The sequence below is a fragment of the Ovis aries genome, chromosome 25 (genome assembly GCF_016772045.2).
Source record: "Ovis aries strain OAR_USU_Benz2616 breed Rambouillet chromosome 25, ARS-UI_Ramb_v3.0, whole genome shotgun sequence".
In the NCBI taxonomy this organism is placed as follows: Eukaryota; Metazoa; Chordata; class Mammalia; order Artiodactyla; family Bovidae; genus Ovis; species Ovis aries.
In genome coordinates this window covers 27,156,343-27,174,515 of record NC_056078.1, presented here as the reverse complement: position 1 = coordinate 27,174,515, position 18,173 = coordinate 27,156,343, and the positions used below count along the sequence as shown (strand labels likewise).

The window sequence follows — 18,173 nt, the reverse complement described above, 5'->3', positions numbered from 1 at the left end:
TGGATGTAAATGGTATTGAGTCATGTTCCATCTCATGATAAGGAAGAACTTCGGCCAGGAAGATGAACCTTAGTTTCCAGATCCTCCTAGCTGGCTTCATACCCTGGTCAGAGTTCAGGTACTGCACTTCACACCTTTCAAAAACCACAGGTACAATCCTTATCTCTTGGAACCTCCCAGTACCCTAGAAGCTTCTTCACTGCAGACATGGGGGAACCAGAGAGGGCAGTGACTACTCAAAGCTGCATGGCAAGTTAGCAGCAGGATGGGGCCCAGCAGCCTCCAAGCTTCCTTCCCTTCACTCCGTGCTGTTCCTCTCCGGCATGCCCCAGGCCCTCCTAAGAGGGCAGGTGTCTGTAGGGGAGGAGGAGGGCGTGACAGCAGGAGGAAAAGGTAGGCGTGAGAGGAGGAAGGAAGAAAGGGAAGGCACACGGGATGAGAATGCTGGCGGTCAGCAAGGACCTCCAGCCTGAAGGCTCCTCAGCCCGCACAGACACGAAAACGAAGGCCCAGAAAGGGCTGAGCCATCAACTACTCAGAAGCAGAGCTGAGATGAGCCAGACCCTAGGACTCATGTCCAGGACCCAGACCTCATGGACAGGGAAGAGGGCTGACCCTACCCCTGAATGCGCTGTTTGCTTTGCAATACCCATCTCCTCTTAGTAAAGAGAGACAACTCTTTGGCTTTTGAGGGAAAGTGAAGTGAAAGTTGCTTAGTCATGTCCGACTCTTTGCGACCCCATGGACTGTAGCCTGCCAGGGTCCTCTGTCCATGGAGTTTTCCAGGCCAGAAAACTGGAGTAGGTAGCTATTCCCTTCTTCAGGCTCAGGGAATCAAACCCAGGTTTCTCAGCTCAGGAATTGAACCCATGTCTCCCACATTGCAGGCAGATTCTTTACCATCTGAGCCACCAGGGAAGCCCTTTGAAGGAAAGGCCACCTGGAAAATGTAACCCTTTTGGAATCCCAGAGTACATGCTGTGAGTACATGTACCCCCCTGCCCTGCCCTCACCCTCCCCCTACCCTCAGTCCTGTGTGCCCAAGTATCAGTGGTTTGAGGAGAAAAGATGATAGCTGGTGTTTACTGAGTGTTTGCCATGTGCCAGGCACTGTGCCAAGGACTTTACAGATACTGGCTCCTTCAAGGCCATGATTTTGGCGTGTGTCCATTTAGCAGAAGAGAAAGTAGAGGCTAAGGAAAACTGACTTGCCAAAGCCACACACCCACTGATAGGCGGGAATGGGATTTGAACTGAGCACTTGCTTACTGTAACTGCAGTGCATCTAAGCCTGGGCCATGCCACCTGGATAAATCCAGCAGAGCCGTGCCCCTCCACGCCCCCCTGCAGTCTCACCCTCCTGGCTATGCGTGGGTTCTCTGGGTTGTCCTTCACGGAGATGGTCAGCCTGTATTCTGGGATCTGCTCGCGGTCCAGGGGCCGGTTCACCGTGATGATCCCTGTCTGGGATGTAGAGACTGGTGAGTTGAGGGGTGACTTGTCCCCCACTTCGGGCTCTGGCTCACCGAGGCCCAACTGCTCTGCCTGCAGGAGTGACTGTGGATGACCTCCCTAAATCGCTAAAGATACGGTCTGGACAACCACAGTGGGTGAGCAGGGTCCCGCTAGGACAAGAGTGCCCCCCTTCCTGAAAGGGATGGTCCTTTGGAGGATTCCACAGGGTCAGCAGCTAGTAACACTCCAAGAGGCCACGTGAGGACTTCTTGGTGCACCCTGATGCAAACAAGGGGCACCAAAGCTCTGGTCCCATCCCTGCACGTGACAAGCCTTGGGGTGATGGGGGTCCCAGAAGTGGCTCACTTAGGAATCCAAGATTCCAAGCTTTCCAGAGACCCCCAAGTGCCAATGGGGGGCAGAGACTTCAGGAGTAAGTGGAACCAGCAGAAACCCAGACAGCAGAGTAGAAAAGCCCCTAGGGTAAGGTCCTCTCTTTTAGCAAAAATCCTGGGGGCTTCCCTGGGGTCAGACTTGGCCCTACCGTGGCATTGATGGAGAAGGCCCGCTCTCGATTGCCTGCAGTGATGTTGAAGGTGAGGAGGGCGTTGCACCCGCTATCAGCATCGCTGGCCAGGATATGAGCGACGAAGCTGGAGACGGGGCTGTTCTCACTGATGGTGACGTTCATGGGCAGGTTGAGCAGCACAGGGTCATTGTCGTTAATGTCCAGCACCCGGATCCCCACCAGCATCTGAGGCAGGTCAAGGGGGAGGAGGAGGTGAAGGAGGAGGACCAGGAGAGAAGGGGGCCTGGGGGAGATGGAGGGAGGGAGAGGAGGAAGAGAAAGGGACGGTGGACACGGTGGCCAAGGAGACAGCGGGGGGGGGGGCAGGGGGGCAAGATGGCAAAGAGGGGGCCCCTGAAGAGGGAGAGGCGCATCTGGCCACGGGGAAGAAAGAGGAAGACAGGGAGGTGATGACACAGGGGGCAAGCGGATGCCAGTGAGGATGGGAGGGAGGCAGGAAGGTACAGAGGCAGAGGCAGGAGGCAAACAGCAGAGAGACAGGTGCAGAGGCCTGGCTGACGGCAAAGTCTCCCCCGGGAGCGCCGAGCGGCCACCACAGGTGAGCCCAAGGACTCGAAGGTCTGTTAGGGGCCCTGACGGCCTGGACTGGCTCTAGGGCAGCCTGAGGCCGCTCTGGGCCTGAGGGTGGCAGTGTTCAGAGGAGTCTCTGTGGAGAATTCGGGGGTGGGGAGGTGAAGCCAGTGGAGCAGGGCCCCCAGACTCACCGTGGAGCTGAGTGGGGGCACGCCTCTGTCTCGGGCACAGACGGTCAGGTTGTAGAAAGCAATGGCCTCCCGGTCCAGCTCCACATCCTTCCGGACCCGCAGCACCCCCTCCACGGGAGAGATCAGAAACTCCCCTGGGAGTCGCCCAGGAGAGGCTGGAGTCAGCAGAGAATGGCCGGGAGTGGTGGGGAGCCCAGGCCTCTTTCCGCTTCCTCCAGTGAGCCTTACAGTCAAGGCAAGGGGCCTTCAGCGCCCCCAGCTTCAGGACCTGCCAAAGGCTGGGACACGCAGGCAGAGGGAGCAGATAACTGCTAGGGTACAAGCAGACAGGGGCCACTCAGGCCCTGGCAGCCCTGACCACCTGGGGTATGATGGTTATGCTGAAAAAGTGGGGGCTCCCTTTCTACACAGGCATCCGCTTTCTCTCCACCCTTGATCAGAAATCAATGAATGAAGGTATCGGAAACTTCGTAATATGCTATTCTTTCCAGATAGCTCATCTTGCAAAACAGGATATTGGGGAAGGGCAAAGCTGACCACAGAGGAGCACCCTGCCAGTGGTGAGGCACCAGGGAGGATGGAGTGGGAGGGACTGAGGACAGGGAAGCCCCCAGCTGCCTTCCATTCAGCCCTGGTACTGAGCCAGGTGGCGCGCAGCCAGGGTTCTCCTGGGCCTGTGGCCACCCCTCAGGCCCTGGCTGGCCCTGACTTCCTTTCTCTGAGGTTTCTGAGGACCCTCAGCTGGCCCTGTGGCCTCAGTCCTTGTCTTGGCCTGGCTGAGGGGCCAGATGTCTGGAAATGCCTAGAGTAAGAACCTCAGATTCTCAGGCTCTGAATGGGAAGAGACCTCAGACACCATCCGGTGTCCTTTGGCAAACGAAATGGGAAAGAAGGCTGATGGTTGGTTTAAGCTCCCACTGCCAGTTAAAAACAGCACCCGGACTCAAACCCAGTGCTCTGCATCTCAGCTCACTGCACACTCAGAGCTGGCCAGAGTGGGAGGGGTCAGATCAGGGAGGGAGGGGAGGAGAAGAGCAGGGTGGGGGAATGCCAGGGGCGTGAGTGGGGTCCCAGCTGGATGGGAGAGCTCAGGGGGCTGACAGTGAGAGAAGATGAACAAGGGAAGAGCAGCAGAGACCGTGAGGAAGAGGGGCTCCTCTCCATGCACTCCCCCAGGAAATGGGGACAGGGAGAAAGTTACTTCCTTCACTTTCCCTTTTGACATTTAGGGGCAGAGGCTCAGGGTGGGGCACTGACTTGTTCAGACACACAGCCTCAGGGTGCGGTAAGGACAGAGCCCCAAGCTTCCCAACACGTTGCTCTGCCTGCTCCTCCACATCCTACCTCATAACTCTCTGCCCCCAGCTCCCACTGCTCTGATTCACCAAAACAGCCCGTCTGAGGCCCACCTGCAGCTGGGAGTTCCCACCAGCCCTTCCGCTCCCAGTGGCCCTATGGGCTACACCCTGCTTAGGGGGGCAGAAGCTGCTTGAAGCAGGATTTCCTGAGCCTGATAGTCCGAGGTCTCCAGAGGACTGGGGATTCCCTTTATAGGGGTTTCCCAGCCCTGTCTCAGCCCCTGGCCATGTGCGAGCAGACAGCCAGCTGCCTTCTTTCCAAAGACAGCAACCCCCTGGAAGAAAGGGAAGAGGTTCTGAAGCTCAGGGGAGCAGGCTTGAGGTGATGGGCGCTGGGCCCAAGCTAGAGCCGCACAAGGGGAGCTCAGTGAGGCAGTGGGGAGGTCAAAGGCCCCCCACATTGCAAGTTGCTCTCCTCACAGCTTGCCCTGGGGCCTGAACTCCCCATCACTCCACTGCTTCTGGAGACAGAGGTTTAAAAGCAGAGGCTTTCCAACAGTCATATCCAGGTATGCATGCTGACTCACTCCTATGTGCCCTTGGGCACACGATTAAATCTCGCCTTCATGTTCTCATCTGAAAAATGGGCTAATAAGGACATGCCATTGCAGGGTGGTGCTGGTGCTGGACAAGGCCCAGTTCACCCTGTGTGTCTTGGACCCATGGCAGCTCTTTATATCATTAGGGGAACCCTGAAAGGGAGCCCAGGCATCCCTGTGAAGAAGCTGGGGGCTTACACAGAAGATGAAGATGTATGAAAAGGGTCCCAGGAGTGGACCTACCACAAGGGGTAGATGCAGGTTCTGAGAAGGCTGGGGCTGGTGGCAGAGGCACAAGTGATATGGCCTCTTTCCCAAGTACTCTTTGACCACGTGTCTCCTTGCAGCTTAGTGGGGCTCGAAGAGCTCAGGCAGCCTCCAGTCTCCCCCCAGCAGAAGTCCCCTCCACGCTCAGACTGCAGTGGTGGGAAGGTGACCTTGAAGCTCGGTGGCCTGGAGAGCATCCCTTCACCCACAGTGTCGCTAAACCTGCTCTCTGCGTAAAATAGCACCCACCCCCCGATTTACCAACATGGTGTCAGTGAACCCAGAGGTGAGGCGAGAGATGGGGAGGGGATGTCGTGACCTGTGCCAGCTGCTCCAGCAGGGCACTGTCAGCCTCCCCACCCCTCCCAGCCTCTGCTCACCTCCTCTGGAGTGGGGGCTGTGTTCAGTGACTCCCCCAAGTTATCTTTGGGCTCTGAATGTCTACTCTTGGCCTGCCTCCATGAGGCCCCAAGTTCCTGGGTTGGCCCCAGGGAACAGTTTGCTGGCCATGTGTGTGAGCCCTGCACCCTAGAGGTGGGTGCAGAGAGGGCCCCTGCCTGGGAGGGGGCGCAGCTGCCCACCCAACACCCACCTGTCAAGCAGGCTCTGGCAGCCTCCTGAACAGGAGCAGGACTCCTGTTAAGTGACAGCACCTCTGTGTGTGGCAATAGCAGAGAGAGGCCCAGGCTCTGCTGGCTGCAAAGCAGGAAGGCACAGTGCTTAGCCAGACAAAGGACTTTTTGGGACATGACAGAGTGACATATCAGAACGGAGTGACCCATCACAAGCTCTGGACAGAGGGGCTGCAAGTCTGGCCCTACAGAAGTAGATTTGCTTTTATGGTCTCTTAATTGAAAATTCATCCCAGGCTCTATTCTCCTCTGTCAGCCATCTCAATGCACTCCTCTCATCTCATGCCTTCATTTATCTCTGGGGTGACTACTCCCAAATACCTCTCTCAACAGCAGACTTCTTTCCTGAACTCCTGGTTTGTATACCCAAGCCCTATCTGACATTATATCTGCTACTCTGGGCAAGAATCCTTTAGAAGAAATGGAGTAGCCCACAGAGTCAACAAGAGTCTGAAATTCAGTACTTGGATGCAATCTCAAAAACAACAGAATGATCTCAGTTTGTTTCCAAAGCAAACCATTCAGTATCACAGTAATCCAAGTCTATGCCTCAACCACTAACATCAAAGAAGATGAAGTTGAACTGTTCTGTGAAGACCTACAAGACCTTCTAGAATTAACACCAAAAAAAGATGCCCTTTTCATCATAGGGGACTGAAATGCAAAAGTAGGAAGTCAAGACATACCTGGAGTAACAGGCAAGTTTGGCCTTAGAGTACAAAATGAAGCAGGGCAAAGGTTAACAGAGTTTTGCCAAGAGAACGTGCTGGTCATAGCAAAAACCCTCTTCTAACAACACAAAAGATAACTCTACACATGGACATCACCACATGGTCAATACCAAAATCAGATTGATTATATTCTTTGCAGCCAAAGATGGAGAAGCTCTACAGAGTTAGCAAAAAAAAAAAAAAAAAAAAAAAAGACTTGGAGCTGACTGTGATTCAGATCAGCTCCTTACTGCAAAATTCAGGTTCAACTTGAAAAAAAATAGGGAAAACCTTTAGGCCATTCAGGTATGATCTAAATCAAATCCCTTATGATTATACAGTGGAGGTGACAAATAGATTAAAGGGATTAGATCTGGTAGACAGAGTGCCTGAAAAACCATGGATAGAAGTTCATGACAGTGTATAGGGGGTGGTAACCAAATCCATCCCCAAGAACAAGAAATGCAAGAAGGCAAAGTGGTTGTGTGAGGAGGCCTTACAAATACCTGAGAAAAGAAGAGAAGTGAAAGGCAAAGGAGAAAGGGAAAGATATACCCAACTGAATGCAGATTCCCAGAGAATATCAAGGAGAGATAGAAAGCCTTCTTAAGTGAATAATGAAGAGAAATAGAGGAAAACAACAGAACAGGAAAGACTAGAGATCTCTCCAAGAAAACTGGAGATACCAAGGGAACACTTCATGCAAAGATGGGCACAATAAAGGACAGAAATGGCAAGGACTTCACAGAAGCAGAAGAGATTAAGAAGAGATGGCAAGAATACACAAATAACTGAATCAGTTCAGTTCAGTTCAGTCTCTCAGTCATGCCTGACTCTTTGCAACCCCATGAACCGCAGCATACCAGGCTTCCCTGTCCATCACCAACTCCTGGAGTTTACCCAAATTCATGTCCATTCAGTTGGTGATGCCATCCAACCATCTCAACTTCTGTTGTCCCCTTCTCCTCCTGTCCCCAATCCCTCCCAGCATCAGGGTCTTTTCAAAAGAGTCAGCTCTTTGCATCAGGTGGCCAAAGTATTGGAGTTTCAGCTTCAACATCAGTCCTTCCAATGAACACCCAGGACTGATCTCCTTTAAGATGGACTGGTTGGATCTTCTTGCAGTCCAAGGGACTCTCAAGAGTCTTCTCCAATACCACAGTTTAAAAGCATCAATTCTTTGGCATTCAGCTTTCCTTATAGTCCAACTCTCACATCCATACATGACGCCTGGAAAAACCATAGCCTTGACTAGATGGACCTTTGTTGACAAAGTAATGTCTCTTGCTTTTTAATATGCTGTCTAGGTTGGTCATAACTTTCCTTCCAAGGAGTAAGCGTCTTTTAATTTCATGGCTGCAGTAACCATCTGCAGTGATTATGGAGCCCCTAAAAAATAAAGTCAGCCACTGTTTCCCCATCTATTTGCCATGAAGTGATGAGACCAGATGCCATGATCTTCGTTTTCTGAATGTTGAGCTTTAAGCCAACTTTTTCACTCTCCTCTTACACTTTCATCAACAGGCTCTTTAGTTCTTCTTCACTTTCTGCCATAAGGGTGGTGCCATCTGCATATCTGAGGTTATTGATATTTCTCCCAGCAATCTTGATTCCAGCTTGTGCTTCTTCCAGCCCAGCATTTCTCATGATGTACTCTGTATATAAGTTAAATAAGCAGGGTGACAATATACAGCTTTGACGTACTCCTTTTCCTATTTGGAACCAGCCTGTTGTTCCATGTCCAGTTCTAACTGTTGCTTCCTGACCTGCATATAGGTTTCTTAAGAGGCAGGTCAGGTAGTCTGGTATTCCCATCTCTTTCAGAATTTTCCACAGTTTATTGTGATCCACACAGTCAAAGGCTTTGGCATAGTTAATAAAGCAAAAAGAGATGTTTTTCTGGAACTCTCTTGCTTTTTCGATGATCTATTGGATGTTGGCAATTTGATCTCTGGTTCCTCTGCCTTTTCTAAAACCAGCTTGAACATCTGGAAGTTCATGGTTCATGTATTGCTGAAGCCTGGCTTGGAGAATTTTGAGCATTACTTTACTAGCATGTGAGATGAATGCAATTGTGTGGTAGTTTGAGCTTTCTTTGGCATTGCTTTCTTTGGGATTGGAATGAAAACTGACCTTTTCCAGTCCTGTGGCCACTGCTGAGCATTTGCTGACATACTGAGGGTAGCACTTTCACAGCATCATCTTCTAGGATTTGAAATAGCTCAACTGGAATTCCATTTGCACGTAAAGGTAAGAGAACCCCAAGTAAGATGGTAGGTGCAGAGAGAGGGCATCAGAGGGCAGACACATTGAAACCACAATCACAGACAACTAGCCAATCTAATCACATGGACCACAGCCTGCTCTAACTCAATGAAACTAAGCCATGCCGTGTGGGGCCACCCAGATGGATGGGTCATGGTGGAGAAGTCTGACAGAATGTGGTCCACTGGAGAAGGGAATGGCAAACCACTTCAGTATTCTTGCCTTGAGAACCCCATGAATAGTATGAAAAGGCAAAAAGATAGGACACTGAAAGATGAACTCCCCAGGTCGGTAGGTACCCAATTTCTTCACTGGAGATCAGTGAAGAAATAACTCCAGAAAGAATGAAGGGATGGAACCAAAGCAAAAACAACACCTAGTTGGGTATGTGACTGGTGAGAGAAGCAAGGTCCGATGCTATAAAGAGCAATATCGCATAGGAACCTGGAATGTTAGGTCCATGAATCAAGGCAAATTGGAAGTGGTCAAACAGGAGATGGCAAGAGTGAACGTCGACATTCTAGGAATCAGTGAACTAAGATGGACTGGCATGGGTGAATTCAACTCAGATGACCATTATATCTACTACTGTGGGCAGGAATCCCTTAGAAGAAATGGAGTAGCCATCATGGTCAACAAAAGAGTCCAAAATGCAGTACTTGGATGCAATCTCAAAAACGACAGAATGATCTCTGTTCATTTCCAAGGCAAACCATACAATATCATGGTAATTGAAGTCTATGCCCCGACCAGTAACGCTGAAGAAGCTGAAGGTGAACAGTTCTATGAAGACCTACAAGATCTTTTAGAACTAACACCCAAAAAAGATGTCCTTTTCATTAGAGGGGACTGTAAAAGTAGGAAGGGAATGCAAAAGTAGGAAGTCAAGAAACACCTGGAGTAACAGGCAAATTTGGCCTTGGAGTAAGAATGAAGCAGGGCAAGGGCTAAATAGAGTTTTGCCAAGAGAACGCACTGGTCATAGCAAACACCCTCTTCCAACAACACAAGAGAAGACTCTACACATGGACATCACCAGATGGTCAACATCGAAATCAGATTGATTATATTCTTTGCAGCCAAAGATGGAAAAGCTCTATAAAGTCAACAAAAACAAGACCGGGAGCTGACTGTGCCTCAGATCATGAACTCCTTATTGCCAAATTCAGACTTAAATGGAAGAAAGTGGGGAAACCACTAGACCATTCAGGTATGACCTAAATCAAATCCCTTATGATTATACAGTGGAAGTGAGAAATAGATTTAAGGGACTAGATCTGATAGACAGTGTCTGATGAACTATGGATGGAGGTTCATGACACTGTACAGGAGACAGGGATCAAGACCATCCCCATGGAAAAGAAATGCAAAAAAGCAAAATGGCTGTCTGGGGAGGCCTTATAAATAGCTGTGAAAAGAAGAGAAGCGAAAAGCAAAGGAGAAAAGGAAAGATATAAGCATCTGAATGCAGAGTTCCAAAGAATAGCAAGGAGAGATAAGAAAGCCTTCCTCAGCCATCAATACAAAGGAAGAGAGGAAAACAATAGAATGGGAAAGACAAAACATCTCTTCAGGAAAATTAGAGATACCAAGGGAACATTTCATGCAAAGATGGGCTCAATAAAGGACAGAAATGGTATGGATCTAACAGAAGCATAAGCTATTAAGAAGAGGTTGCAAGAATACACAGAAGAACTGTACAAAAAAGATCTTCATGACCCAGATAATCACAATGGCGCAATCACTCACCTAGCGCCAGACACCCTGGAATGTGAAGTCAAGTGGGCCTTAGGAAGCATCACTATGAGCAAAGCTAGTGGAGGTGATGGAATTCCAGTTGAGCTATTTCAAAAAACTGTATAAAAAAGGTCTTAATGACCCGGATAAACATGATGGTGTGGTCACTCACCTAGAGGCAGACATCCTAGAGTGTGAAGTCAAGTGGGCCTTAGGAGCATTACTACAAACAAAGCTAGTGGAGGTGGTGGAACTCCAGCTGAGCTATTTCAAACCCTAAAAGTTAATGCTGTGAAAGTGCTATACTCAATATGCCAGCAAATCTGGAAACCTCAGTAGTGGCCACAGGACTGGAAAAGATGTTTTCATTGTAATCCCTAAGAAAGGTAATGCCAAAGAATGTTCAAATTATCGTACAATTGTACTTATTTCACATGCTAGGAAGATTATGCTCAAAATCTCTCAAGCTAGGCTTCAGCAGTGTGTGAACTGAGAACTTCCAGATATACAAGCTGGATTTAGAAAAGGCAGAGGAACCAGGTATCAAATTGCCAACATCCATTGGATCATAGAAAAAGAAAATTCCAGAAAAAGACTAAAGCCTCTGATTGTCTGGATCACAACAAACTGTGGAAAATTCTTAAAGAGATGGGAATACCAAACCACCCAACCTGTCTCCTGAGAAACCTGTATGCAGGACAAGAAGCAACAGTTAGAACTGGACATGGAACAATGGACTGATTAAAAATTGGGAATGGAGTATGTCAAGGCTGTATACTGTCACCCTGCTTATTTAACTTATATGCAGACTATATCATGCGAAATGCCAGCCTGGGATTTATCACAAGCTGTAATCAAGATTGCTAGAAGAAATATTGACAACCACAGATATGCAGATGATACTACTTTAATGGCAGAAGGTGAAGAGGAACTAAAGAGCTTCTTGATGAAGGTGAAAGAGGAGAATGAAAAAGCTGACTTAAAACTCAGCATTCAAAAAACTAAGATCATGGTATTCAGTCCCATCATTTCATGGCAAATAGATGGGGAAACAATAGAAACAGTGAGAAACTTTATTTTCTTGGGCTCCAAAATCACTGTGGACAGTGACTACAGACGTGAAATTAAAAGACGTTTGCTCCTTGGAAGAAAGGGCAAAGAAATGACAAACCTAGACAGCATATTCAAAAGCATAGACATCACTTTGCTGACAAAGGTCCGTATACTCAAAGCTATGGTTTTTCCAGTAGTTATGTGCAGATGTGAGAGTTGGACCATAAAGAAGGCTAAGCACCAAAGAACTAATGTTTTCGAACTGTGGTACTGGAGAAGACTCTTGAGAGTCCCTTGGACAGCAAGGAGATCAAACCAGTCAATCCTAAAGGAAATTAACATTGAATATTCATTGGGAGGACTGATGCTGAAGCTCCAATACTTGGGCCACCTGCTACACAGAGCCAACTCACTGGAAAAGACCCTGATGCTGGGAAAGATTGAGGGCAGGAGGAGAAGGGGGCGACAGAGGATGAGATGGTTGGATGGCATCACTCACTCAATAGACATGAGTTTTAGCAAATTCCGGGAGATGGTGAAGGACAGGGAAGCCTGTTGTGGTGTAGTCCATGGGGTCACAAAGTCGGACATGACTTAGCAACTGAACAACAATCTGACATCTCAAACCTAACCTCACCTTTCCCATTCCCCCAACCCACCTTCCCTGCTCCTCCTGCAGTCTTCCCATCTGCTGAGAGCACAGTTGCTCAGGCCCCACTCTTAGTGTCGTCCTTGAGTTACATCTCACATCCTGTTGGCTGTCTATGAAATATACTAGAGTTCGCACCATCTCCAATGCCGCCTCCCTGGTTCTAGCTTCACATCTCTAGCCCGAGTGACTGCAAGCGGCTCGTATCAGTCATTCCTTAACCTCTTTCCTCTGTTCTGAGCTCAGGAACTGGAGTGCTCCTATTGAAATTCAGGTCAAATCATATCCCTCTGGTGCTCAAAGCTCTCTTCTGCTTCCCACGTCACTTGGAGAAGAAGACAAGTCCTCACAATGGCCTGCAGGACCCAACAACATCTGGCTCTGTTACCTCTCTGATCTCATCTCTTCCTACTCTTTCCCTTGCTGGCTTCATGCCCATCACTGGGCCTTTTTGCTCCTCTGTGAATAAGCCAGGCACACCCCAACCTGAGAGCCTTTACACTTGCTGCTCTCTCTGTCTCCCATGCTCTTCCCTGGATATCCACACGACCCATTCATCACCTCCTTCAGGTTTTTGCTCAAATGTCACCTCCTTGCACAGGTCTTCCTTGAGCATTCTCTCTAAAACTGTAGCCGTTACCCTCAGTTCAGTTCAGTCGCTTAGCTGTGTCCGACTCTTTGCGACCCCATGAATCGCAGCATGCCAGGCCTCCCTGTTCATCACCAACTCCTGGAGGTCACTCAGACTCACATCCATCGAGTCAGTGATTCCATCCAGCCATCTCATCCTCCGTTGTCCCTTTCTCCTCCTGCCCCCAATCCCTCCCAGCATCAGAGTCTTTTCCAATGAGTCAACTCTTCACATGAGGTGGCCAAAGTACTGGAGTTTCAGCTTCAGCATCATTCCCTCCAAAGAAATCCCAGGACTGATCTCCTTCAGAATGGACTGGTTGGATTTCCTTGCTGTCCAAGGGACTCTCAAGAGTCTTCTCCAACACCACAGTTCAAAAGCATCAATTCTTCGGTGCTCAGCTTTCTTCACAGTCCAACTCTCACATCCATACATGACTACTGGAAAAACCACAGCCTTGACTAGACGGACCTTTGTTGGCAAAGTAATGTCTCTGCTTTTCAACATGCTATCTAGGTTGGTCATAACTTTTCTTCCAAGGAGTAAGCGTCTTTTAATTTCATGGCTGCAGTCACCATCTGCAGTGATTTTGGAGCCCAAAAATCCCATTACCCTTGCACTCCCCATTCTCCTGGATTTATGTTTCTCCATGGCACTTAGCACCTCCCAATAGACAAAGTCATCTACTTAATCAGTTATGTTCATGGCCTATATCTTCCAACCAGAACACATGTTCTATAAAGGTAGGGATTTCTGTCTGATTTTTTTTTTTTTACCATTATGTATACTCAGCATCTGGAATGTGATCAGCAAATATGGTCAATAAATATTTATTGAGTAATCAATTAAAAATTAGGATATTTCACAACAATTTGGATTTCCATCATTTCTTTTTAAAAACGGGAAGTCCTCACCCCTGGGTCTGCATTTCAATCTGACCACCATTGGCTGCCACAGCCCTCTGGTTCCCTATTCTCTAGCCCAGACCTTTCCCCCGATGTATGCTTCCTGTATTGCCCCAGTAGCCCTTGAGTTTGAGATTCCTACTCCACAAAAGTGAGTAAAAACTATCTTGAGAAACTGCTCTGGCCAGGCAAACACTGCTCTTCAACTGAGGGGATCAGCCAAGGCAGCTGTGAAGGCTATTAGGGGATGATGATGAGGTGTGCAGAGAAGTCTGGGTGCTCCCTCAGGTGTGCATCTGGGGGGTCCTGAAGGCCTGGGCAAGCATGCTTTTCTTTCCTTCTTTCCTATTCCCTGGAGCCTTTACTCTGGGTATGACCCAGGGTGTTTTCTATCAGATTCTCAAAGGAGACTGTGACCTTCCAAGGCTACCAGCCTCTGCTCCCAGATTTCAGGGTGTTCGCACCATATTCCTGGGATGAGTTTATTTCCATTATCTTATGGATGGGGAAACTGAGGCCCAGAGAGTGCAAGATCACACAATGCGGGGAAAACTACCATTAGCAATTAGAAAGACCTCCTTTCTCATCCAGTTCCTGAGTGGGGTCAGGGAGAGGCCCACTGGGTCATGCCACTCTCATCACCAAGCTCAGGCCCACTCACCCAGAGGGTCTCCATCCACGATGCTGTACTCCACCTGCCCATTGGGGCCTGAGTCTTGGTCACGGGCTAGGAAGGTCCACACTCTGGGTCCTGGCTGGCCCTCAGTGACATCAAATGGCCCCTCGTAGTCTCTGGGGAAGGTGGGCACGTTGTCGTTGATGTCATTCACGTTCACAAGCACCTGAGATGACGGGCGAGCTTAGTCAGGGCCGGACCCCAGGCAGCCCTGTTTATCTGTAAACTAGACCTGACAATTCTGCTTCCCAGGCTGATGTAAGGATTGTATTGGTTAATGGGTGTGGGAGGGTCTTTGAAGCTATACATGTAGATAAATTACTGTCATTGTCAAAGTCTTTCTATGGGCAGAATAATATTATGAATAATAATGCTATGAACTTCTACTTATTGCTGTACTATTATCATTTTACCTGGTCTTATTTTCTCCTCCCATACTCTGAAACAGTGTATATTATCCCCCATTTACAGAGGAGGAAAGTGAAGCTCAGAGAGGTTGAGTGACTTGCCCAGAGTCACACAGGAGGTAGAAGACCAGGAACATGAACCTCTGTGGCTTGAGCAGAGTCTGTGCTCTCCCCATGAAGGGGAGAAGGCAGGCATAATCGCCTGTCTCACAGCTGCAGCCACAGAGAGGTATAGTCATCTCACAGCCACAGTGCAAGTTTGGGTGAGTTGCAGAGGCCAGGACAGGGCTTGTGGATGGAGGTGTTTCTCCTGAATGATCTTTCCCTACCCTGTTTGCCCATGGAGCTGCCCAGGCTGGGGCTGTGTGCCACCCACCCATCCACCCACCGTGGTGGTAGAAGTGAGGCGATGTGACAGGAGGGGGCACTGGTCCGTGGCAGTGACAAGCAGGGTGTAGCGCCCATGGCTGATCTCATAGTCCAGCTCCTTGGCAGCACGGATGACGCCCTGTGGGACATGGAGAAGGACAACGGTGGGTCAATGGGTGGCGGGTCTGGGGTGCCCTCTGGCCACCCTAGGAGCTAGGCCCTGACACCCTGGCTGTGACAAGGAGCCCCTGCTATCCCTGCCTTTTCATCCTCCTGCACACGCTGCCGTCCTGTTTTCCTCCTGGACTCCATCTTTGCTCTGCCCCCACCCCCACGATCTTGCTGAACTTCCCTCCAGTCCCTTTAGCCAGTATACCCTCTTCCTGGCCCCTTCCACCAGCTGCTGACCGTGTGTCTGTTGATATGAAAGGTGTTGATGATGTTGCCTGCCACGATGGCGTAGGTAACTGTGCCATTGGGCCCTTCATCTAGGTCCAGGGCCTGGATGGTGATGAGGCTGGTGTTGACTGTGTCCGGGCCCTCATCCAGTAAGATCTCGTAGTGGGGCTGCTGGAACACGGGCGCGTTATCGTTCTCATCCACGATGGTCACGTACACGTGGGTGGTGGCCTGTGGAGAAGAGTGTGATTAGGTTCCTCGGTCTGCTGGCTGGGGGGTGTGAGGTGGAGCTAGCTGGACGCGTTCCTAGGCTGAACTTACTCAATGTGATCCAACATGGTGAGGTAAAGAGAGAAGGATGAGAGGGAGTGAAGTCACAGGCTGATCGAGGAAATCACAGAGGCTCCACTGAGAGCCAAGCTAGGTAACTGCTTTGGTCCAAGATGGCGCTTGCACCACCACTCAAGTCCATGTCAGTGGCAGACATCACTAATCAACCATTGCACTGCTGAGGCCAGATGCAACCTCAGGATCCTTGTCAGAACACTGATCTAGTGACTGACACTGGCACATGAGATGAACCCCAATAACTGCCTTCAGCCCAGAGCTTTGACTGGGCCAGGGCCTTACTTACCCTGGACCTCCTTGTAGATCACAAAAGGCAAGAATGTAACGTGTACAGTCCAGGCATTTTAAACTTCACCCACTGTTCAGGTCAACGGAAGAAATGCCTATTTTCAGCACTTTTGAGAGGCAGGACCTTGGGTTTGGGGCAGTTCCATGGACAGAATTTGTAGAGTTGTGAAAAACAAAGCTAACAGCATATGACTTCAGTGCAAGAACAATTTCACACCATACTCTCCAGTGACTGGCCATGTTTGATGGATGTTTGGTCCAATCAGACCACAGGTAATAATTAGCCAATCAAAACTCAGCAAGCAGCACCCAAGAACCACTGAGAAGTGGTTGATGTGGCACTTCACAAGCAGAAGCGGTAAGCGGAAGAAAGAAATCAGCCATGCACTGGTGTTCTCTGTCCCACGGCGTCCCTCCTCCCTTTTCTGCTTCTCCACCTGGAGCATGTCCTCTGTGGACTGCCTTACCTGGGCTCCCTTGCCATCTGGCTTCCACATGGTTTGGCCCATGGGAGGCCCAGGCAGAAGATGGGGAGCGGGTGGGGGCGTTTCTATTCCCTTTCCTTCGTTGCAGTTCTGCCAGAGGCAGTGCTTCTGCTGGGTGGCCCCTCTTCCATGGCTCTGGCCCTCACTGGGCTCCGAATGCCTCATCCCCCTCTTGCCTTCTGCACCCATGGGTGGAAATGGCTTCCTGCAGTGTTTAGCATACAGGTGCTTTACCGGCCCTCTGTAGACAGTCCCTCCATTAAGCTCTCTTCAGTTGAGCCCTTTCTGAGCGGGCCATCTGTTTTCTTCCAGTACCCTGACTCATACAAACTATAAGCAGTGACTAATATAAAATACAATAATAAGGTTATAACCACTTTCAAAACATCTGGCTAGAGAGAATGTGACCAGGCAATTGTCAAGGGCAGGGAGTACAAAAAGCTGGATAGAGACAACTCATGTGCACCTTTATTGAGGGTTGAGTTGGTTCTGGAATCACCTGTGGAAGGACAGATGGACAGGAGACCTGCATCCAAGAAGATGTCACTGCCCCTGGGGAGGCAGGGACAGCTGCAGCTCTGGATCTTGGCAGGGGTTGGGTGGGGTGTGTTAGGCGGTTGCTAGAACTGTTTCCAAAGCAGGTAGTGTTGGAAACCTGGAGATGGGGCTCGGTGACCTTGGACATGTCACAGAGATCCTTTATGGACCGTTTCTGTCTGTTAGTGAAGGACCCGACTTGTTCTTTAACATCCCTTCTGGTTCAGACATTCCAAGGAGCTGATCTGGCACCATCAGTCTGAACCCCTGCTCCATCGGAGAGATACTCTTTTGGGTCTTAGAGTCTCAATGACTCTTCATAAAAATTACAATCACACAGTGAAGGAAAATGCACTGTTTTGACATTTCTCAGACTTTCTCACCAGAGTGGAATGGGGACTTGCACTGAACTGGGGAACACCCCTGAAGCATTTATCCCAAGAATGAAATATCTTTGAAATCTCTCCTATTGAAAGCTCATGTAAGTTTCACACTTTTTATCCCCAGAAGGTGTTTGTTAGTTTCCATTAAAAATGGTGGTGGAGGGCCCAAATCTTTGAGTAAAGATAACTGTCAAGGAAGGATACGGTGTGATCTGTGGCTCCGCACACAGATGCAGCTGCGAGCGCTCACCACCAGCGAGGAGCCCGGCCCCTCATCCTTCTGAGCCCCTTTTGCCACAAGACATGCCAGCGCCACCCTGCAGCCTCACCAAGAGGGTGGTGGTACTGACATTGCCCATTTTCCCAGACTCCTGGAAGTGGCTCTAACCAGTGCAGGACTGAGAGTCAGGGGGGGCTCTCACAGAGCTCCTCTGTGGTCCCCTTCTCTCTAAGACCAGGCCGGAGCTTGGAGGGGGAGGTGGGTCTGACTTCCCCTGGCCTCTAGTGTGAGGAGGAAGTTGGTGCCCCAAAGGCCCTCTCAGCCAAGTTCTTCTGCCCTGATACTGCAGAAACAGTGCCTGAGGTTTCTGGACCATGCCCACACCTTGGGCAATGCCTCTGTGTCTCACCCTGATGCAAACCTAGAAGGCTCACTGGGGTGGGGGGAGTGTGGTGGGGAGGAAGCAAGTGGAGGGCAGGGGGACTGGGCCCAGCTCAGGTGTTCTCGCCCTCTAGGTAAGGGGTTGGCAGAGCAGTTGCTCCTCTCCCCCAATCCCAGCCTCCTCAC

The 18,173-nt window shown here is 49.8% G+C and overlaps 1 protein-coding gene across 5 annotated transcripts in view; it reads right to left on the bottom strand.

Annotated features, from left to right (window-relative positions):
- LOC101107570 (cadherin-23) overlaps positions 1-18,173 on the bottom strand; it is an 84,452-nt gene that overhangs the window by 23,958 nt on the left and 42,321 nt on the right. For 4 of the 5 annotated variants that reach the window (XM_060406593.1, XM_042240761.2, XM_042240763.2 and 1 more), the window contains 6 exons: positions 15,355-15,576; positions 14,966-15,085; positions 14,156-14,336; positions 2,749-2,882; positions 2,000-2,209; positions 1,357-1,464 (listed from right to left, as the gene is read on the bottom strand). In XM_060406593.1, coding sequence (XP_060262576.1) covers positions 1,357-1,464; positions 2,000-2,209; positions 2,749-2,882; positions 14,156-14,336; positions 14,966-15,085; positions 15,355-15,576 — 975 coding nt within the window. Of the gene's footprint in view, positions 1-1,356; positions 1,465-1,999; positions 2,210-2,748; positions 2,883-5,504; positions 5,601-14,155; positions 14,337-14,965; positions 15,086-15,354; positions 15,577-18,173 lie in introns of those variants that run through there. The other variant, XM_060406595.1, reaches the window with a different exon arrangement.